General features: G+C 43.7%; 2 protein-coding genes across 7 annotated transcripts in view; one reads left to right on the plus strand and one right to left on the minus strand.

The window, feature by feature from the left end:
* The window catches only part of LOC120899583 (ubiquitin-like modifier-activating enzyme atg7), a 38,706-nt gene extending 19,725 nt beyond the window's left edge, over window positions 1–18,981 (minus strand). Inside the window, exons 1-10 of one of the 4 annotated variants that reach the window (XM_040305586.1) lie at window positions 18,721–18,981; window positions 18,462–18,660; window positions 18,023–18,378; window positions 17,730–17,936; window positions 17,522–17,666; window positions 5,262–5,420; window positions 4,988–5,179; window positions 4,668–4,853; window positions 4,479–4,588; window positions 281–568 (exon numbers count right to left, since the gene is read on the minus strand). In XM_040305586.1, the coding sequence (XP_040161520.1) occupies window positions 556–568; window positions 4,479–4,588; window positions 4,668–4,853; window positions 4,988–5,179; window positions 5,262–5,420; window positions 17,522–17,666; window positions 17,730–17,936; window positions 18,023–18,378; window positions 18,462–18,660; window positions 18,721–18,923 (1,770 nt within the window). In that variant the 5' untranslated portion in view covers window positions 18,924–18,981 and the 3' untranslated portion in view covers window positions 281–555. Of the gene's footprint in view, window positions 1–280; window positions 569–4,478; window positions 4,589–4,667; window positions 4,854–4,987; window positions 5,180–5,261; window positions 5,421–17,521; window positions 17,667–17,729; window positions 17,937–18,022; window positions 18,379–18,461; window positions 18,661–18,720 lie in introns of those variants that run through there. The other 3 variants (XM_040305585.1, XM_040305587.1, XM_040305589.1) reach the window with 3 other exon arrangements.
* Window positions 18,982–22,562: 3,581 nt separating this feature from the next.
* The window catches only part of LOC120900881 (vacuole membrane protein 1), a 39,920-nt gene continuing 39,625 nt past the window's right edge, over window positions 22,563–22,857 (plus strand). The window contains exon 1 of one of the 3 annotated variants that reach the window (XM_040308454.1): window positions 22,563–22,823. The gene's annotated coding sequence lies outside the window, so the exon portion shown is untranslated. The remainder of the gene's footprint in view (window positions 22,824–22,857) is intronic. The other 2 variants (XM_040308452.1, XM_040308453.1) reach the window with 2 other exon arrangements.

Consider the following 22,857-nt stretch of genomic DNA (forward strand, 5'->3'; position numbering starts at 1 on the left):
ATGAAAACGCTTAGCAACACCATCAGAACTGGTATTCTAACCTTAAGATACTTAAAACGCACATGATGTACCAAAAATGAATAATCACTATAATTATTTTATTTAAACACCATAATGCATATGGTTGGTAAACTATTTGCAAATGAATGACTTTCAGGGGCGCTTATAAGCTTCAAGCCTTTTTTTATATTTTGGGATGGTAATCCGAGATTTTTCAAGATTATTTTTTTATTATTTTATTTATTATTTTTTTACGTTTTTTTATTGAAGTCGCTTACTTTTGGCTATGAAAATGTAAGGGTTGTCACACATCGCCATGTTCTGTGAGCATTATTCCACCAACTCTCTAATATGCACCCTACGCTCTAGATTGAATTCTCCCTTTTTCTATTCGTTGTTAGGGTGAAATTTGTCTGCTTTCTCTATTTCTTGAATTTGATGCAATGTGCTTGAAATGATCCTAGTAACCATACTCAGAAAACTATGGATGGAAAAGGGGATCAGGATAAGGTTCATGGCAGGTATGGGTTCGAGATGGCCTATGTAAGTTATTGATCAACTATAAGACCTGGAATTAGAGTCGAATTGAATGCGGGTTATTTAAAAGTTGCAAGAAGGATATGGATTTGACAACAGTACTAGAATCGGTATGGGTTCTGAACCAATTTCTGTATCCATCCGCCTATTACACATGACAATCTTCAGTCTCAGAAAAATCACCACGCGAAGCGATTCAGCTACCCATCGAACTCCGGTCAAAATTGTATGGAGTTGACGGTATGATGGGTTCGATGGATGAGTTTTCTATCACCTGCGGGAATGGAATTCTAAGGGTTTGATTGGTTCGAAAAAGCTATTACAAACAAAGCGTAAGAGGCACTTGCGATTTGCGTTGTCTTAAGAAGACCTTTGTGTGCATTCTTAAGCTATTAAATATCCCTAAAATTACATTGTTTAATCCTGTAGCCGTCATGGGATCAAGCCCTGAATACACCGTGTCTTGGTATGGGTAGGGGTACCGTAGGACTAACTCTCCTGCTATGGTAACAATAAGTCACTGAAAGAAAAGCTCATTTTCACTAGTGGGTAGAGGAAGGCCTTGACCGGCAACGGTTGTTGTGCCAAAGAAGATGAAGAAGAATTCTGTAACCGGGCCAAATTAACTAGCATACACAAATTTTATATCGCACATGTAGCAGCCCACTGTGCAGTTCGCGTGGCTCGTACGCAGAGTACGAGCTGTCATCAAGAGAGCTGTCAGAATTACTTGGCGTAAACGACCATTCTGTTAGGCGCCCATTTTGAGAGAGATCGATTTGGAAAAGTAAAAATAAAGATAATTGAACTAAACGCTAAAGTGGTGACCCCGACGTGATCCGTCAATATTTTTCACAATTACGAACTAATACAAACAATGGAGAACGAGAACGCAGCTGTACCGTGTGCTCAGCATGTTTATGCTGGTGAAAGTGTAGCATCATCATCATCATCATCCGCGACTGTTGCAGCAATTGCTACCCCGCGTCTTAACCCACCAGTTATGGCCGACACCAACATTGACGCATATTTTATGTCCCTTGAGTTTTGGTTTGCTGCATCTGGAATCACCGCCCAACATGACTCTCAACGGTACAATATCGTCATGGCTCAGGTTCCCCCGCAGAAACTTGGTGAACTTCGCACAATTGTCGAGAATACTCCTAACTAGTGGAAAATACGCTAGAATACCTAGAATAACTAGTGGAAAATACGCATATATCAAATCAAAGCTGACGGAACATTTCGCTGACAGCCAGCAGCGGCGTTTGCATCGTGTGTTGTCTGAAATGCCCCTTGGAAATTTAAAGCCTAGCCATCTTTTTAACGAGATGAAGCGAGTTGCCGGCGATTCTCTAGGGGACACCTTGCTGCTAGACTTATGGGCAGCTCGACTTCCTGCTCACGCCCAAGCAGCAGTAATCGCTTCGCGTGGTGATGCCGCTGACAAGACGACTATAGCTGATGCTATTGTCGAATCTATGAGCCTGCGAAATATTAGCTCTATCGGTCAGGAAACAACTACAACTGCTCTCCTTTGTCCTGGACTGAAAACACTCTTGCAGCTTTCGATCAATGTAAACAACAACTCACACAAGCCACCTTATTATCTCATCCTGCTAAATCTGCTGAGCTTTCTCTTTGGGTGGATGCCTCAGACATTGCCGCTGGTGCTGTATTACATCAAATTGTGGAGAGAAAGGTTCAACCCCTGGGATTCTTTTCCAAAAAATTTGATAAAGCGCAACTGCGGTATAGTACTTACGATCGAGAATTATCAGCAATATATTTGGCAGTGCGTCACTTTAAGTATATGCTGGAAGGGCGCAGCTGTCATATTTACACTGATCATAAACCCATTATATATGCATTTCGCCAAAAACTCGACAAAGCTTCTGATCGGCAAGCCCGTCAACTAGATTTCATAGGCCAAATAACTACTGACATACGCCACATAAATGGTACAGAAAATATCGTCGCCGATCTGCTGTCTCGCATATCAGCTATACACACATTGCCTTCGATGGGTTTTGTTGCGCTGGCAAATGATCAAAAAAATGACGAGGAACTCCGCAAGATATTGCAAGGTACAATTGAATCGTCGCTGCAATTAAAATTAATTGAGATTCCAGGCAGCAACACACAATTATATTGTGATTGCTCTACTAATCGTATTCGGCCGTATGTCACACCATCATTTCGAAATATTGCGCTGCGAGCGGTACTTAATCATCGCATCCTGGGACACGAAACACAGCCAAATTGATGACCGAAAGATTCGTTTGGCCAAATATTCGAAAAGATAGCATTGCCTTTGCGAGAAGTTGTATACAATGCCAACGTTCAAAAATATCAAGGCATACTCAATCACCATTATCTCAATACCCTTCTCCAGACGATCGATTTTCCCATATTAACATCGACATAGTCGGTCCTTTTCCAATCAGCAGAGGAAATAGGTACTGCTTGACTATAATCGATAGATTTACTCGATGGCCAGAGGCTTTACCTATTCCGGACATGACTGCTTCTACAATAGCTGATGCTCTAGTTTCGGGATGGATTGCGCGTTTTGGCGTACCCAAATATATTACTTCTGATCAAGGTAGACAATTTGAGTCATCACTCTTCTTGGAATTAAACCGCCTGTTAGGTTCAACACCTGCGTACAACTGCATACCATCCTCAAAGCAATGGAATCATCGAAAGATTCCATAGAACATTTAAAGCAGCTCTTCTCTGCCACGATAATGAACACTGGTGTGAAAATCTCGCAGTGATACTACTTGGCTTAAGAACAACATACAAAGAAGATATTAAAGCATCACCAGCTGAGATGGTTTATGGTACCACACTTCGTATCCCCTCTGAATTTTTCAACTATATTGGCGAAACAACAAATGAAGCTGAGTTTGTTGCTAATTTACGAAATGCCATGCGATCATTACGCCCCAGACAAACCTCATGGCATGGTTCTCGGAATATTTTTATTCCCACCGAACTAAAATCATGTAAATTCGTCTTTATTCGCAATGATTCCATACGACCAACACTTTCACCACCGTACGAAGGGCCTTATGAGGTTATGGATCGAACAGAAAAAATCTTCAAGATCAACGTGAAAGGTCGTACAGTATCTATATCAATAGACCGCCTCAAACCAGCCCACATCCTACAAGAATCTTCTGCAAGTGTTCCTGCTCCACCTACCAGTTCTTCTGAGTTACCACCGACTAAGACCACTCGTTCAGGCCGAAGAGTGGTGTTTCCTACCCATCTTCAACAGTACGTATCCTAGTCTCGAAGGGGAGTACTGTAGCAGCCCACTGTGCAGTTCGCGTGGCTCGTACGCAGAGTACGAGCTGTCATCAAGAGAGCTGTCAGAATTCCTTGGCGTAAACGATCATTCTGTTTGGCGCCCATTTTGAGAGAGACCGATTTGGAAAAGTAAAAATAAAGAAAATTGAACTAAACGCTATTCTTCTTCTTCTTTGGCACATAAACACATATTCTTCTTCTTCTTTGGCATAACAGCCGTTGTCGGTGAAGGCCTGCCTAAACCAGTAATGGACTTGGCTTTCATTGACATTTTGATTTTTTTAGTTTCAGTTTCACATAACTATGGAGCGTTAAACAATACGGCCGTAGCCGTTCCTACTGAATAAAAAAACAATGAAAACACATATAAACATTACCAGTAAATAAAAATCAGCAAATTATGCAAAACAACCTGAACACCGTTTGTACAGAACGGTTCAAGTGCAACTAATTTAGACCGATTCTCGAAGCCACGAGTTGCTCAAAAAAAAAATGGAGAAATTAATAATAAACAATGTTCGATATCCCGATGTTGAATGAGCGATATCAAGAATTATTGTGCTAATACTGAAGCCATTCTTGAAACACATCGATTAGACTAAAATAAATGTCTTTTTACTTACCCATGTTGAATGATCGATATCATCAATTCTACTGCTAATGCTGAAGCCATACTCGATACACCTGGTCTCGTAACAGTGCACTGTTGATCTAATGTACGATCCTTCATCGACTGATAATAAAAGAAAAAGCATAAAAAACATGCACCCAATACAAAAGCAATCGGGAATAACATATACAAATACACGTACATTCCCAGGAGCAACAATGTCATTGCAAAAGTAACATCCTAAATCACAGCAGTTGATCTTATGAAATCCTGCAATAACTGTCGACGAGAGATTAGTATCGCCTTCTGCTTCCATGATGTTGTTTGTTTGAAATCCATGTCGCATAACAAGGTAAGAATCGAATCCGAGAGCTGCATTCATAACAATCTGTGTCATACAAAAAAGGAAAGGTATATATATATGTATATATATATATATATATATATATATATATATATATATATATATATATATATATATCGCGGTTCCTCTTAATCGCGGTTAAGAGTTAAATGATTCACCTTGTTATAAAACCGACCAAGCATTGTTGGTAACCAACGACTTTCACGCGAGTCCGTCAGTAAGTAAATGACATCATGTTGTTGTATGAGATTTATAAGCTTGGTCAATATCTCTCTCGTCTCATTTACTTCGTTTCCTAGTCCAACGGGATGTCCAGGCATGGGAATTTTCAAATTTATTCCGGTAATTTTCTACAAAAAATATTTTTTTTTTTTAATTTCAATTTTCACTTAAAAACATTTAAAGTCAACAATATAAAAGTGAATCGTTTACCGCGGATGGATTAATTTCTAATAATCTTTCAGCAACTGTTGAAGCCTTTGGTTTCCCTCCATTTAATGTATCTTCGTACCGATACAAAGATTGCCTAATCGGATTCGATAAGGAAATATGTCCGCAATCGACTATTGAAATGTCAGTAATGCCCCAAGCCTAAAAACAATTTCAATATTTTAAAGAAATAAATAAATACTGTTTTAATTGTTATTAATGGATCAGTTTTAATTATTTTGATGGTTTGATGCACTGCAACATCGCACACGAAAAAAGGTAATGTATCTATTTTTGTCTTATTTCCCATTTCCCAGTTTTTTTCTCTTAATTTGCATGTATTCTTACCGGAATTGCAAATATTTATCTAATGTAGTAAATAACACATTACTTCAGCCAGCCCTTATTTAGGCTCATAAACTACCTTACGAATTCTCGACCAAACGTTACAAGCAGACGGCTACGGGCGCCTTTGTAGTCGAAGAGAACATCCCCAATGATGTAGGTAGTAGGAGGAAAAAAAATATTAGGCTAGGATTAAATCCTTAGTATATAACAGCCCTTGTATGTGGCCGGTCTCGTAGTACAGTCGTCAACTCGTACGACTTAACAACATGCCCGTCATGGGTTCAATCCCCAAATAGACCGCGTCGCCATACGTAGGACTGACTATCCTGCTATGGGGGGAATCAATTAGTCACTGAAAGCCAAGCCCACAAGTGGGTACAGACAGGCCTTGACCGACATCGGTTGTTGAGCCAAAGAAGAAGAAGAAGATATAACAGCAACAAATATTTAGAATATGCTATAAAATCGTTGTTGAGGTTTTTGTGTCGGTTTTTGAACCGTTGTTCACAAATTTGATAAGGTTCTCATGGCAATTTACAAATAATGGGGCCCTTTCCGTTGTAAGTTCTTAGGCTGAAATTTCAGCCTGTCATTGTGTTTGCATTGTATAGCAGTTTTCGAGCAGCTTTCTAAGTAGGTATAATATACAGGTGGGCTTATCCCAAGGTGTATGAATTTATAAGGCTGATTTTTATCGGTTCTGCTTCTGAATGAAGATTTTAAGAGTGATTTGAGTATTCGTCAAGCCTCAAGAAAGCTTGTTTGAACAAAAGTTTTCACCCATCCTATCAAAAGTGATATTCAAATTTGGTTTTAAAAAATATACTATGAGACCACCTGGACTACATACACTTTGATTCTAGATTCCACCACGTGATCTCTTAAATGTACCTTGGGGTAAATGTAAACAACACCGTGTTTTCGAGCAGATACTAGAATCTAATTTCAGCTTTGAGGTCAGAATAATCTAGACTGCAAATTGCAGGCTAGTATTTTGTGTGGTTTTGTATGGAGTGTTTACATGATTTCAGCCTCCAACTGTCAAACTCCATACAAAAAACTGACTCAATGTCTGGCCCCAATGTTTGAAATTTTTTTACATACTTTGGTTTTCATTTTTAAAACAATCATTACAGGCGAAAATGGCGGAAAAGACTTTACGCTGGGTCGTTCGTTTCCATGCATACAACATGGCCACCCCACCAAAAACGCCTCACGGAAGTGATGCCATCCTGCAGCTCGTCGTTATAACGGCTCCTCCATTGTCCTTCCACACATACGGGGCTAAGAATTCTTCTGAGCATCATCTTCTCGAACGCGACCAAAAGGGTTTCATCAGGTTTGGACAGTGCCCATGTCTCAGAGACGTATGTGAGAACCGGTATTATATAGGTGCTATATAATCCCTGCTTCGTCCGTTGCGACAGGTTCATTGAGGTCATTGACTGATTTTTCAGGCAGTATAATAACCGGTAATGAGGCGGTCCCGTGGTACAATCGTCAACTCCAACGACTCAATAACATGCCCGTCAGGGGTTCAAGCCTGGAATGGACCATTCCTCCGTAACAAGGATTGACTATCCGGCTGCGTGATAATGAATTTAGTCTCGAAAGTCTGTACAGGCCGACATGTCCTCGTTAGACGTTATGCCAAATAGAAGAAGAAGAAGAATGACCGGTTGCCAGCCAGCGTCCTTGCTCGCAACTCATCCATGCTATTGTCGGAACTGGCCGTTGATCCGACATAGGTGAATTCGGGACGACTTCAAAAATGCGTTCACCTGCTCGATTTTGTTGTGCGGGCATTGTCTCATATACCCAACGGGACAAAAGTAGAAAGCTTGGAGCAAAATAATCGTTTGTCTTCCTCTATCCTCTATGCCGCGCTTGCTTACACTCATGCGCGAGCGCTCGAGTATATTCTCTCAGAACTGAGTATTCGCAGTTCAACCCGTGCAGTGAGAATGTATGTGTTAATGTGTAGCGAAATTTGTCTCTGTCTCTCACTCCCCCACCCCCACACTCCCACATACACTCTCCGCGCACTCTTACAATTTTGGCGCGCACGCTACGTACAACACAATACAAAAGGTCGTTTTAACCGCGCGCACTGATCAAAGTCGCGATGGTTAAATCGGAACGGCGACATCAGAGATTTGGTGTGAAAGAAAAAGTTCTTCTGACCAAATCGACAACACACACTAGACGACACACACCGTCACATCGACCGCCGTCGATGGAAGTGTGATGATCTAAAAATAGATCTGTGGGGCGAGTGAGGGGGGGGGGCAGAACAAAGAACGTAAGCGTGAGTTAGTCGTCGCGTGTGTGTGTGTGTGTGGTGACACTCGAGAACTCATTTTTTGCTCTTTCCTGGAACCCACATGTTCTACATTTTTCTGATTTTAAGCAACCAAAGTAGAACGGGAAGTAGACGGCTACTTCATATTTTTAGGGGCGCCACAAAAGTGGTCCCTAATTTTTTATGTCGCGAACGCGTTGGGTTTCGTGAGTAGGTAATAAGGAACTTTATTTTACACTATATTATGAACGGTTGCGCACGTTCGTTCGAGAGGGTTTCACGTTGAGGAATTTTCGAGCGCGGAGCGAAGGAAGAGGTCTGTTCGCTTTCGAGGTTGGGTCGCAAGAGAGAGAATGTGCTCGCTGACAGCAGGAAGTGTAGCGCTGGACACGCGGCGCACGTCACTTTGACACATTCGTGTGCCTGGTGAGTGCGCTCCACGGAGATCCGTGTCTTTGTCCCTGGATGTCACGATCGCTCACGATTCTCACGCCAGATGGCGGTCTGGTCGCTACAGTACTCCCCTCCTAGAGCGGTGTCACCGGTAACGTAGAGGTATGATGACCTTCCGCTGAGACCTGGTGACGCCGGTCGATACCGTCTGGTCGTTGCGGCGTAGGATGGAGGGTGGTGGGGCGTCGACGGTGGCTCGGTCGGTTTGTCTCGATGTCGTCGGGTGCGATGGTGGTGCGGGTGTCGTCTGATTACGCACTGGTTGTTCGCGTGACGTCGGTTTGGAGGCTGCGGTGGCGTCTCTGCGGTCCGAATTTGCCTGGACGTCCGGTAACGGCAGAGTTTCCGAGTGGTCGGTTATTGGCGGCAGCAGGTTTGTCGTTAGCCCTTCCCACGAGCACTGCGGGGCCGGGGTGGCTTCCTCTTCTGCGCCATACGCTGGTTTTAAGCGGTCGATCGAGACCAGCGTTGGCTGTCCACGTAGGAGTATCTGAAAAGACTTAGGATTGCGTGTAAGAACCTTATATGGACCGTGGTAAGGTGTAGTTAGTACAGGTCGGACGGTGTCGTCGCGTATGGACACGTGAGTACACTTGTTCAGATCGGAATGCACGAACGGTGTGCGGTTGGTATGCCAAGCGGTGCTCTGTGGTCGAATGCTGCTCATCGTCTCCTCTAACGTTTTGGCGAAGTCGGATTGGTTGGCGAGGGCATTTTGCGGTTTCGCGATGAAGAATTCTGCCGGGATGGTCAACGTCGTTCCATACACAAGTTCGGCTGGCGAGGCGTTGATGTCATTTTTGAACGTGGTTCGTAGCCCAAGCAGTATTAGCGGTAGGTGTTCGCTCCATCTTGCGGTGTCTTTGCAGGTGATTGCTGCTTTAAGAGTGCGGTGCCACCTCTCGATTATTCCATTTGCCTGCGGGTGATAGGCTGTCGTACGGATGTGTTTCGTTCCTAGGGCTTTCGTCAACTCTTTGAACAAGGAGGATTCGAATTGTCTCCCTTGGTCCGTTGTTACGTGCGCCGGAACTCCGAATCGGGCGATCCAGTGGAATAGTAGTGCTGATACGACGGTAGATGCGGTGATATCCGAGATCGGTATTGCTTCTGGCCAGCGAGTAAATCGGTCGATTATCGTAAGGCAGTATCGGTTACCGTTACTGATGGGAAATGGTCCAATTATGTCTACGTTGATATGACTGAACCTCGCTGTTGTTGCAGGGTACGGTATCAAGGGGCTTTTGACGTGCCTTCCTACCTTAGCGCGCTGGCAGGCTAAGCAGTTCCGAGCGAAGTCCTGGGATTCCTTCCTTGCATTGAGCCACACGAAACGCTCTGTTATTAGTCTAGCTGTGGCGCGGGCTCCGGGATGACTGAGATCATGTACGGCGTGGAGAAGTTGTGTTCGAAACGATCGGGTGATGTACGGTCTGATGATACCTCCAGGGCAGTCGGCGTAGAGTGACTTGGGGCTTCCCGGTATTGGTGTCTTCTGCAGGAACAGGTCCGTCTGAATTTTCCCACTGAGAATGTCGGAAAGTTCAGGGTCGCGCTCTTGTTCTTCTGCTAATCGCTCATAATCGATGGTCGGTGTCGCGTGCACTGTCTCTATGCGGGAGAGCAGATCGGCTGTAACGTTGTCTTTTCCGGCGATGTGACGGATGTCGGTGGAAAACTGGCCAATGAAGTCTAACTGCCGGGCTCGTCGAGGTGAAGCATTGTCGTGCGTTTGTCGGAAGGCGAAGCTTAGAGGCTTGTGGTCTGTATAAATACAGAATTCCCGACCCTCTAGCTGGTATCGGAAGTGTCGTATGGCGAGATAGATGGCGGTAAGTTCTCGGTCATAGGTCGAGTACTTTTGCTGTGCCTTTTCGAGACGTTTCGAGAAGAAGCCTAGTGGTTGCAGGTCTTCGTTGGTGCGTTGGTGAAGTACGGCTCCGGCTGCGAAATCTGAAGCGTCGGTCCATAGAGAAAGTTCGGCGTTCTTCACGGGATGTGCCAATAACGTTGCACGTTTCAGTTGCTCTTTGCATTGGGCGAATGCTTCGGAAGCTTCTAGCGACCAGGTTAATGGCGTTCTGTCCTTCTTTTTGTTACCTGGAGTCATCTCGAGAAGTATACCTTGCGTTTCCAGGGCGTGCGGCAGAAAACGTCGGTAGTAGTTTATCATGGCGAGGAACTTCTTCAACTCCATAATCGTCGTTGGCTGTGGCAGCTCGCTGATGGCTTGGACTCGATCGGGGAGAGGACGAATACCAGAAGCGTTGACCAGATGGCCTAGAAAGGAAATCTCGTTCCGGTAGAACTCGCACTTGGCTGGATTGATGGCTAGTTGGTGCTTCTCCAATCGTTCGAAAAGTTGGCGTAAGTGTTCGTGGTGTTCTGCCTCGGACGTTGATGCTACGATCATATCGTCGATATACGGAAAAACAAACTCGAGTCCTCGTAGGACATCATGGATAAGGCGTTGGAATGTTTGCGCTGCGTTCCTCAATCCGAAGGGCATGGTAGTGAACTCGTAAAGTCCAAAGGGTGTCGTGATGGCTGTCTTCGCTATATCATCCGGATGAATTGGTATCTGGTGGTATGCTTTGTGCAAATCGACCTTGGAAAATATGATCTTGCCTTGCAAATGCATCGTGAAGTCCTGTAAAAACGGTAGTGGATAACGGTCGGGTACGGTTTTTGCATTTAGGGCGCGGTAATCACCACAAGGGCGCCAGGTGCCGTCGGCCTTTTTTGTCATATGTAGCGGGCTGGCCCAGCTGCTATTCGAGGGGCGACATACTCCGAGCTGGACGAGTGATTCGAACTCTTTGCGGGCAGCTGCGTACTTTTCGGGTGGTAATCGGCGAGGTCTTGCGAATGTTGGTTGCCCCGTCGTTTCGATTCGGTGCGTCACTTCGGACTGCCGTAAGGTGCCAGGAGTGGATAGTGCAGTTAACCCGGGAAATTCCTTTAGGAGAGTGGCGACCGGTGAGGTGGAATCACATACTTTTACGGTTGGTTCCGACGGGTTTTGGCTCGGCACTCCGGTAGAACGTACGTTCGTTAAGGCGTCGACAAGACATTTTTGCGCAAGTCCACGAGCAGATGGAAATGTTGGAGAAAATCGGCTCCAATAATCGCTGTCCCCACGTCTGCGATGATGAAGTTCCAAAGGAAAGATCGGCGAAGTCCCAAATCGAGAGTATAGAGCGACTCTCCGTAAACCTGGATTGGTGTAGAATTAGCGGCGAACAGCTTCATGGTGGAGGGTTTACTCGGGACGGAACTGTGTTGTCGAGGGATTACTGAAACGTCTGCACCGGTATCGATTAAGAATTTGATGTTAGTTTTTGGATCGGTTATTACGAGACGATAGCTATGGGTCGAAAGTACGTGTATCTGTTGAGGTTGGCCTCTGGTTAAGCGTCAATCGGAAGCACTGGCCGAGTTACTACCCTGCCGCCGACTGTTGAAGGAGCAGGGGGACGACAGTTCCGCGCCGCTTGCCCGTATTGCGTGTGGTAATAGCAGTGTCCGCTGGGTGTTACCGCATCCTGGTTCGGTTGACGTTGCCGGGTACGTGAGCGTGGTCGCGCGCGTTCTCGTTCGTTGAGCTTGCTCAGTACGGCGTCCAAGCGCTGACCTAATTCCGTTACGTGCCGAGAAAGACGTTCGAAGTCCTCGTTGCGTACTTCGTGGATGGTTTGGTACGGGCCCGTTCGGTGGTATAACGCGAACGAATCCATAACAGAGTCTGCTACTTTAGCTCGCTCGTTGGTATCCGTGTTAGTGGCAATAACGGCGGACTGGACGTATGGCGGGAGACGGCCGATCCACAAATCTATCAGCATAGAGTCCGTCATTGCTCCATTTGCGGCGCGGCGCATCTCCGCTAATAGCTGCGATGGTTTTCGGTCCCCGAGGTTCATTTCGGCAAGCAGACGATGCAAACGGCTTCGTTGCGACTCTTCAAAATGCTCAATTATTGCACGCTTTGCTACCTCGTAACGGTCCGTAGCGTACTGTCGAATGTTCTCCAACAGGGGGCGAAGCTCAGGAAGGACACGAAGCGGTATACGCGTTCTAAGAATGTTAAAACGGCGAATATGTTGGTTCGTGGTGATATTCCACGCATCGAACCAGTTTTCCAATGCGAAGAAAAAGGTTTGAATGTCAGTGGTGTCCATCTCCGGTGGTTTCAGCTGCATGGCATTCAAAGTGTCAATCTGCGATTCGGGCGGCATAAACATGGCGTCGCAGGCGGACGGCCCTGCTACGCGCGGGGTATTCGGAACGGGCGGTGTTGGTACGTGAGGCGATTTGGATCCACTCGCGGCTGGATCGGCACTCGGGGTTACGCCATCGGGAGTCGATACGTCGCGGACCGGCGGACTGTGCAACATCCTTACGACTAAGGTTAGTTAAAAAAGGGTGGATCTTACCTTAGTGGCGGGGCGCAGGCAAGTCCAGCTGAGGTTGGCTAGGTCGATCCTTCGGCGAAGAAAAATCCGCACACGCGGTCGATCGTGTTAGGATTAGTCGCTCGTTGGCTGCGTTCGTCGATGACGGTGGTGTGAGAAACGAGGGGCGATGATCTTCGGTGGCGTTCGGTCGATGGTGTCGGCGAGAAGAGAACGATGGCTGCGTGCGCTGACGACGTCTTCGGTGCACGGTCGAAAAAATTCACGAACGTAGCTCGAGCAAAATTCTGACGCAATCCGCTCGGTGTCGGCCTGCGCACATTCACCCACACACACACACACACGGTGCACACACAAAAACCGCGTGGGTCTGGAGCGCGCTCGGCGGTACGTGTGAGGTTATGATCGGCGGGTGCGCAAACACGTACGGGTACCAAAATGCTCGGCGGGTGTGCGACACGGCGCGGGGTGTGTCAGCAAAATGTTCGGCGATCGCTCAGCACCGAGAGGAAACTTTTCCGCTAGGATCGGTCGCTCCGTCGGGGAAAAATGTTCCAGAACAGTGTTCTTCACTGTCGGCCACCTTCGGTGTCGATTTGCACTCACGTGGGTTCGGGGTTTGTGCACGGGGGTTTTTTTCGCTGGCTGCGCTTGCGTGGTGCCTCCTTCGTGGTCGGCCGCTCCTCGATGATGGGGGGAACGTTGCCGTCGGTCCGGACCGTGGAACAATGGAAACACGTTTTTTCCGGCTGGACACGGTGTTCGTCAGTTTACCACTCACTCACTCGCGCACGCGATCACGTCGGGGTCACCAGTTTTAGGGGCGCCACAAAAGTGGTCCCTAATTTTTTATGTCGCGAACGCGTTGGGTTTCGTGAGTAGGTAATAAGGAACTTTATTTTACACTATATTATGAACGGTTGCGCACGTTCGTTCGAGAGGGTTTCACGTTGAGGAATTTTCGAGCGCGGAGCGAAGGAAGAGGTCTGTTCGCTTTCGAGGTTGGGTCGCAAGAGAGAGAATGTGCTCGCTGACAGCAGGAAGTGTAGCGCTGGACACGCGGCGCACGTCACTTTGACACATTCGTGTGCCTGGTGAGTGCGCTCCACGGAGATCCGTGTCTTTGTCCCTGGATGTCACGATCGCTCACGATTCTCACGCCAGATGGCGGTCTGGTCGCTACATATTCTATTTTCCTTACTACTTTCGAGCGTTTTGAATCGCTAGGGTAAACGCTTGAAAACATCCCGCGGTGCAAAGCGACGGAAGAAATCATGGCGTTCGGAGAATTTTATCATGCCTTCTTTTTCCGTCCAACGCAAGGTGTTTTAAAATGACAAGGTGAAGTTGTTCAGAGCAAAATGACATTTCTCGACTTGACATAACTGTTCCGGGGGCTCCGTTATAAAAATCGGGGAGGGCTGGTGCGGGGTAATGAAATTTATATGCAGAGAGTGAAAGATGTCCCACAATGTCGCCCAGCAAAAGCGATAAAACTCAACCTTCTAGATACATTATCTTTGCTCCAACGGCAAATTTGTCAAGCAGCTCGTCGAGCTACCCGTCCCTGGCTCCGCCTCATACCCCTCGCCTGAGCGCGCTGTCGAAGGTTTGGATATGTTGGTGCGCCAAGCAGCCAATCGCTGTCAGCCGTCGTCCGTGCCTTTTCCCTCCATAGCGCCATCTCTTTCTCGCGTGTGGTCAATGCTCGCGAGCTGTTGTGGCGCCTAAAAATGCCGTTAACAAACATTGCGGCGATGAAGTTGCATTTTCACAAATCAAACCAAAAAATCGCAATTAGTTCAATTGCTGCAATGTAAAAATGACTAAGGAAACGCCAGCTCAAGCTGGAGGGTTTGCTGTGCAACGCGCAGAACCCTAAATCGCTCTAACACGTTTCTAACACTAAGCTTTTGCTTTCGTCTGTTGTGGATTAAATAGATATGCTAAGCATCCTGCGCATGGTTGTGAGTGTGCGTGTGTATGCAAAACTGTCACCAAATGTAATTTCTTCCGGAATGTTATGATCCATTGGTCAAGGAAAGGAAGGTGTTCATGAAAGGCGGAAAGACGAATTGAGGCCCCTGTAAATGGTAACTGATGACCGGGAGGAGGGGGTACTGGCACACAGCTGTTGGAAGATTGAACAGTATACTTAAATTGCCGGCGGAAGGGGATCTCTACGATCCTTCCGATGGGACCTCAACGATCATCGGAAACAGGCCCTAAAATTGTTGTCGCCATGCGGGGGAGGGGAGGTGCAAATGGTTCTCCAGCCACGGACCCCCAACGACCATCTTTCCGGGGGCCCTTGTCGCTAATACTCTGTCCACTTGTAGACATACGGCATACTATAGACTAGAGATCTTCGGTGACCGCCTAGTCCGCCTACCGTTAGATCCACCGCTGGTTCATGGTTCATGGACGGTGTTTTTTTTTTTTTTTTTTTACTGTGAATGTGCATCCTTCCCCCTGCCTGCTGCGTATGCACCGGGCAGGAGACAGTGTGGCAGTATGCAAGTTGCACACTGGATAGGAGCGGGCCAGCGGCACCGCCATCATTCCGCACATCTGCATGCCTGTCGTGGGTTCTAATCGTGTATGAACCATCCGCCGTAGCAAGGGATTAGTCACCGGATAAGGCTACGTGGTACTCAAGTCCTAAAACAGCCGGCATGATCGCGTTGGCTATTACGCCAATAATAATAATAATAATCATAAAAATAAATTAGCATAGAAGTCCACACCCGGGTAAGAGTTTGTCTTGACTTTGTTGCTGCCGGGCTACCGCTGTGACGCGACAAATGCACGGAATGCACTCGACCAAAACATGAACCTACCGATCCGAACCCACTCCAAGGCAATACCGGTCAATCGACGTCATGATACCGACTCTAAGCCTGTTGGCTTGTTCTGGACAGACATGTGCAGCACCATACGCGCACCATAATAAACAAATCCAGAATCCTCTTTTGTATGGGTTCAATTCAAAAATGTCTGTACATAAAAAAAAAAATATTGTCACTTTAGACTGTGCAACATGATGCTTAGAAGGTCGTTGAAGCATCAAACATGTTCAAATTAAAAAATATTAGTTTAGTGTTAGACGTTCTCCTACGCTTGTTTTAAATAGACTTCTTCACCCTCAACTGGCAGGGGCATCGAAAGGTCTCATCAGCAGCGGCACGAAATAAAATAAACCATCAATACACCGATAACACTTTGAATCCCAATCCAGCTTCTCCCACAGCGTCTCAAGGCCACACACAAATTAATAAATGCTAACACCCACCAATAACAATACACAACCGCAATGCACATATGAGTATCAACGCATACACCACAACACCCAATCAGCTGGCGGCGGAAGGCACGGGCAAATTTCAGCGCTGAAAATTTCGAAATATTTCATTTATAAATTTGCAACAATTTTGAATGCGAAATATGTTTGCAGTTTGAGTTTGAGAAGTTTTCGATCGCTTTGCGCAGCGGGTTGGGATATCTCTGCGGAACTGTTATACACGTTTGAACGCGACCGCAGATATAGTATTTGCGGCCTCACATATCGCGCGATGCGTTGTTAAATTGTATTCGTGCCGTACGACCTTCTATGTGTTGATTATTTTTCCTAAGGCCGCTAATACACGACGCGCATATGTGAGGCCGCAAATACTATATCTGCGGTCGCGTTCAAACGTGTATAACAGTTCCGCAGAGATATCCCAACCCGCTGCGCAAAGCGATCGAAAACTTCTCAAACTCAAACTAGCCATCCCAATCAATCAATAACAATCTAGCCATCCCAATTGACATTTTCGAGTTCTAAAATCGGGGTTTCGAGCTATTTCCCTTAAACTGGCACCTTAAACTTCCCTTAAACTGCACCAGTTTAAGGGATTTTTATAACAAGCCCTTTAAAATCGACGGTGAAGTGTATTTTTCAATTCTTTCTTCTCTATCCTTTGGGAAATTACGTATCCTATTCTTATTACTGGTCGTACAGTCATTTTGTACAAAAAATCATTAAATTTTCACCAAATAACGCTGTACAAAAAGTACCTTCTTTTTTCGTCAAATATTAAAGCAAATTAATCTTAAACAATTTGGACTCAATCATCATCCAATAAAAGAAGGTCATTCGCACGCACAAACGAAATTTTGACACATTCTACATGTTTTATCATACAAAAATCCACATATTTTGGTATCTCGAGCAACATTCGAGCAGAAATTTAGAACAAATGTCACTTGGGATCAAGGATAATGTATTTAGAAGGTTGATTTTTACCGCTTTTGCTGGGCGACATTGTGGGGGACATCTGTCACTCTCTGCATGCAAATTTCATCACCCCGCACCAGCCCTCCCCGATTTTTATACCGGAGCCCCAGGAAGAGAAATGTCAAGTCGAGAAATGTCATTTTGCTCTGAACAACTTCACCTTGTCATTTATAACACCTGGGATAGAAATGAACATTGGGATAGAAATGAAATGTCATTCGAACGCGCTACCGCGGAAACGCAGAGATGCTCATGCAGGATATCTCTGCGGAACTGTTATACGCGTTTGAACGCGCCCGCGGAAACGCGCGCCGTGTATTTGCGGCCTAACACTAAACGTGACAAATCGATGATTGAAATGTGGCTTTAATGCAAAGTATGTAAGAGAATTCGCTTCAAGAAGGTCCCTCGCGTTTCGTTGAATGTAAATTAATAATTAACCAATAACAAATAATTAATAATGACTTACCAATAAAGACCTAGCAACATTACATCCCAACGTTCCAGCACCTAGTAGAAGGCATTTAGTACGACTGATAGCGTTAAGATTAATTGAAGGGACTAGACGCCATTTCATAAGCTTCAAATTTAGGTTTATAGCATTCTCTGCGAGTCTGAAAACATCATTGTTGGTATTTAGCTTTTATATTTGAGTTCATGAATGTTCAAATGCTTACCTTTTCGGAGACATGCTGTTATTCAAAGATGTTAAGCGTGGAAGATATTTTCCACTTTCATCTGATTCCCAACCTACCCAAGATGACAGGCTGTTTACGTTCGACACATGTTTTGGTAGAAATATTCTCATTTCACTAAATTGAAGTTCAGATGCAGTGCCGCCAGTTATTCGAATACATTTTATTCCTTGTTCCGCAAGGGCAGGACTATGTAAATAATAATAATAAACATAGATATTCAGGGCTACTGGTATAATTACATATGATAGTTAATGAAAAAAAAAATACAATACCTTGTTATCACGAGATACGTTAGAAATTGTCTTAATTGCCAACCGGGAGGTGAAGAGATGTTGTGACCCGATGGGTCATAGCAACAAAAATATAAATTATTTAAATCCTGTTCACGAAAGTTCGCTAATTTATTGTGATGTTGGATATACTCTGAGATTAGTTTGATCCCTTCATTGACATGATAAATAAAAAAAGGTTCATTTGGTGTAGGTTTTCGATACAGAAACTGAACGATGCACGATCGAAGTCTTTCTTCTGAGATTGATGTGATAGTTTTTTCATCATCATACTTGAATATCAGTTCCGTAGGTGCAGGAAACGCAAACCAGTGGTAGAATTTATATTTTTTTAGATCCTAAGAGATAACAAGGGTTTTGTAGATAACTCGTTGTTAAACTTATTACACATCGATATCAGAGAGCAATATACTGCACTTACAGCAAATGAAAGCAAACAAAATTTCACTAAATCTGAGCTGCTCTGTATTGATTCCTGATTCAGCAGATCACTGTATAACTTAATGGCTTCTATTTTAAGAAGTGCTTTTTTATCACAATTCTTAAAAGTCTCTAACGTATTATGATTTAACAAAATTCCTTTGCATCGGAATCCTAAAACCGAGTCATCTTCGTATTTTCTGAAAAATATTGGATCGGTAAGCTCCATTTCAAGCATTTAGAAGTAAAATTCTTCTTACGTGTTGAGAGAACTGCATGTCACTTCTACCATTGGGACCTTATTCTTTCTCAAGGCTATAGTACCGATAATTGTTCGACCTGTTTCATTTAAACGATCGATGTCTATTTTAATATCGACATACTTGTGCCAAAAATCGTTGTGAATGAAAGATTGAAATGGAAGAAACTTTAAAATACACATTCCTAAGCTTCCATCAGTCATTGTAAATACGCGGAGACTTCACAATTTATTTATAACTTGTTACGTTCATATGTAAAAATGGACACAAAACCAAGGTGTTTTCATATGACAAGGTGAAGTTATTCAGAGCAACATGTCATTTTTTGATTTGACACAAGGTGGATTCAAAATATCAGGTGGTGAAATCTAGAGCATTTTGAGGGAACGGTCAGAACCTCACAGCATGCGATTTTGCCGCAAGCTTTTGTATGGGATTTGACGTTAATGACAGCACTTGCGAATATGCTGCATGCGGCGATGCGTTAAAATCAAATGGTTTTGATTTTGCCGCATCGCCGCGTGCGATTTGGTTTCAGATGTCAAATGTTTAAAATCATATCAAATACAGTGGAGCACCGTTTATTCGGGTACCTTTTATCCGGCTTTCCGTTCATCCGTCCTGTTGAGAAATGACAGTTCAATACAAAAGTGACATTGCGTTATGAGGAGGATATTTGAAAAGCACATTGTCGTGAATTGTGAAGCACATTGCGGATTAGAGCACATTGTCATTTCAAAAACTATAATACATGGCAAATTTTAAATATTCTCATTGGAAAAACATGACGTTAGTTTAACTGGGTTATTTTTATCAAAAAATAAAAAAAAATCCAAAAAATAACCAGGAATTGGTGATAAAATATATCATTTGACTCATTATCCGTGTTATTCGCTTATCCGGGCGAGGTCAAGTCCCGAGAAGCCCGGATTAACGGCGCTCCACTGTAATGATTATCTTTATAAAGAAACAACAAAATATTAGGGTAACTGTACCAGTATTCGGCAGTGTATCTGTTTTCGGCAGGACAACTAAAAACGTGTAATTACGAAAAAATGCGTTGAAAATAGTCTCCACACATATTTTTTAGATAGAGATATACAGGTGGTCTTCGAGATACATGGTACCTCTTAGGCCCGTGTCTGTGCTCCATCGCATGCGATTTTATCGCACGTGCTGTCAAACGCTTTTTCGTATAATATTGCGATTATTTGGATGATTTTAATAATATAATGATTATGAAAAATTAAGTTGAGATTGTTCCTACAAAACACCACACATTTAGTTTGACAGATAAAATCGGATGCGGCGTCCGACGAAATCAAAATTTTTGATTCCGTCGTACGACGAAATCGCACGTCCGACGTTGTCTGTCAAATTCCATATAAAATTTTGACAGGCCTTCCGATAAAATCGCATCCGATGGAGCACAGACACGGGCCTTATACGCGGATTCGGAGATACGCGGTTTTCTAAATTTGACAATTCTATGAGCAAATTGTACTAATTTGACACATAAATTGTAAATTGCCAAATAATTTCCGTTTTGATCGAATGTTAAAAACTATTTCAAATGGCTTAAAACTGTTGTATTCAGTCAAAATCATATCAAATAATTCATAAAGTGACTAAAACCGCCCCCTACTTGCAAAATTACACGAAAATCAGTGATATTTTAGATGGAAATCACGAGATTCGACATACGCGGAAATTCGAGGTACACGGTATTTGACGGCCGTTTTCGGTCCCCATTAACTGTGTATCTCGGGGACCGCCTGTACTCATTTGTTCTTCATATCCCTACCAGCATTAAACGGCTTTGAAGGCATTCAGAAGGCATTTAAGGCGTTAGTCGCCTTAGAAGGCGAATAAAGATTTCAACTGAAAGTTTAACGGCTGTAACGAGTTCTCTTCGAAATCTTTCAACTTTTTTATTCAACGAGAACAGATAGCTTGCCGCCATCTTAGATTGTTTATATCCTGGTCTTGCACTCTTACAAACGTAACTGCCAAATAAAGCAGTGACAACGCTTTTGGTTCCGAACCGAGAAAGCGTGTGTTCAAACCCTGATTTTTATGATCTTTTTTCTGTGTTTATTTCTTTTTAAGTTACTATTTTCTTGCTATGATTAATACAAACAAAATTTTATGTGATGCTAAATTAAAACAATTCCTTTTTAAATAACATAATAATTACACTGTTCACCCTTCATTATCAGGATGGGAGAAATGTGTATCTCATTTCTCCTTTTATTAGAGTTATCGAAATGAGCTAGATATATTAACACCTTTTAAAGGGTTGGTCTTTAACAACCGAATAATGCAGACCATCTTTAATAAAGTGAAATAGCTCAGAGTTTGACGCAAGAGATCATAGCACGTAAATCGTGCTATCGAATCTCAGGCTCATATCTGGGAACACTACAACAGTGCAGTTCTGTAGACGCTTGTAAGGTTTTCTTTTGACAGTTGCAATTTAAAATTTCAAATTGAAGTCGAAATTTTTCATTGACATATTTCAAAGGCATTTAATTACTGCTAAATGCACTGCTGATCGCCTTCAATTCGCCGGTGATTACAAGGCGATTAGAAGGCATTTAACGGAAATTTGCGGGTAGGGCAGGATTGACGGTAGTTGTCATATGCGACGAATATTGCTGGTATTAGGATATGATAAATGAATTGTTTTCGTTTAATAAACATTCGTTTAGCAATAAAAAATTATATTTGGCAACCACATTCCATAGATCGGCATCCCAAGTGCCACAAATCCACTACACGACCACTAAACGGCTTCTAAACGACTCAAGCACTCTACCTAAACGGAATATAGAAAGACTTCGTTTAGCAGACGGCAAACGACTCATGCATTCTTAAAAAAGCTGGTGGCGCCATCTGTTTGTGGCATACCCAACCAGTGGAGCTTCCTTGCTTGGAGGAGAGCCTTCTCATTTCCTCTGTACTGTTGTATGGTTTTGCATTGAAGTTATAACTAAACTTATAACTTATAACTATAACTAAACTCCAATGGAAACAACCAGCACTGAAGCAAGTGAGATTTGAGTAATAGTCGTTGGTGTTGATACCCACGTATCTGACCACACGACCATTCATATAGATTTTTGCTCGGAAAGTCAGAAGGCTTTATAGGTCATGATAAGATGAAACTTGTCGAAACACATTGCAAGAAAAGGATAGCAATATAATAATCAGTTTTAATACGCCATCTATTGATCAAACCAATGAAGTTGTGGAGCTTTCATTTTTTTTTTCTATGGATATTCAATTTTCCAGTCGTTTAAGCTGTGGCGCTTGGGATTTTACACGGACGACACACGAGGCGTAAACTCAAAAAGTTTACGCTTGGTTTGTATGGGAGAACTTAAACTTCCTGTCAAAAGATTGTAGGGTTGTATGGCTGAAATCCAGTTTACGCCAAAGCTTACGCGTCGTGTGACGTCTATATTACACGTTATAATGCAGCTGATGCAAACAAATATCGACGTCTGTTGTCAAACTGAATCTCAAAATTGCAACATGCCAAACGCTAAGAAGATACCTTCTCTATATTCCTACTTGATAAAAATCAACCTTCTAAATACATTATACGGACGTCACACGATGCGTAAGCTTTGGCGTAAACTGGATTTCAGCCATACAACCCTATAATATTTTAACAGGAAGTTTACGCTCTCCCATACAAATCAAGCGTAAACTTTTTGAGTTTACGCCTCGTGTGACGTCCGTATTATCCTCGATTCGGATCTGCTCACAAATCAATTTTTCTGGTCACTCTGGTGTTATGTTCGCTGGGAATAAACATGTGTCAAATAGAAGCACATGTCTCTGTCCGCATCTTGATAAATTTTTGAGTGAAATGACATTGACTTGAACACGTATGGCATACTTGATTTGCTGATTGTTTTGACCAAGTTTTCTTACTAATTACAAAGCTATTTCACATCATCAATTGTCTTGTAATTAATTGACAGTGAAATCTCTGCCTTTTACAAGTATTATATTTTTTTTTCGTGTCATCGAGAAGCGTTCCACATATTTGATTCTGGATATTGAACGGGGGTCAAATAGCTAGGATCAGCAAGGTGCGTATTTATGGTTTTTGATAGTTAATTCATT

The sequence above is a fragment of the Anopheles arabiensis genome, chromosome 3 (genome assembly GCF_016920715.1).
Source record: "Anopheles arabiensis isolate DONGOLA chromosome 3, AaraD3, whole genome shotgun sequence".
Taxonomy (NCBI): Eukaryota; Metazoa; Arthropoda; class Insecta; order Diptera; family Culicidae; genus Anopheles; species Anopheles arabiensis.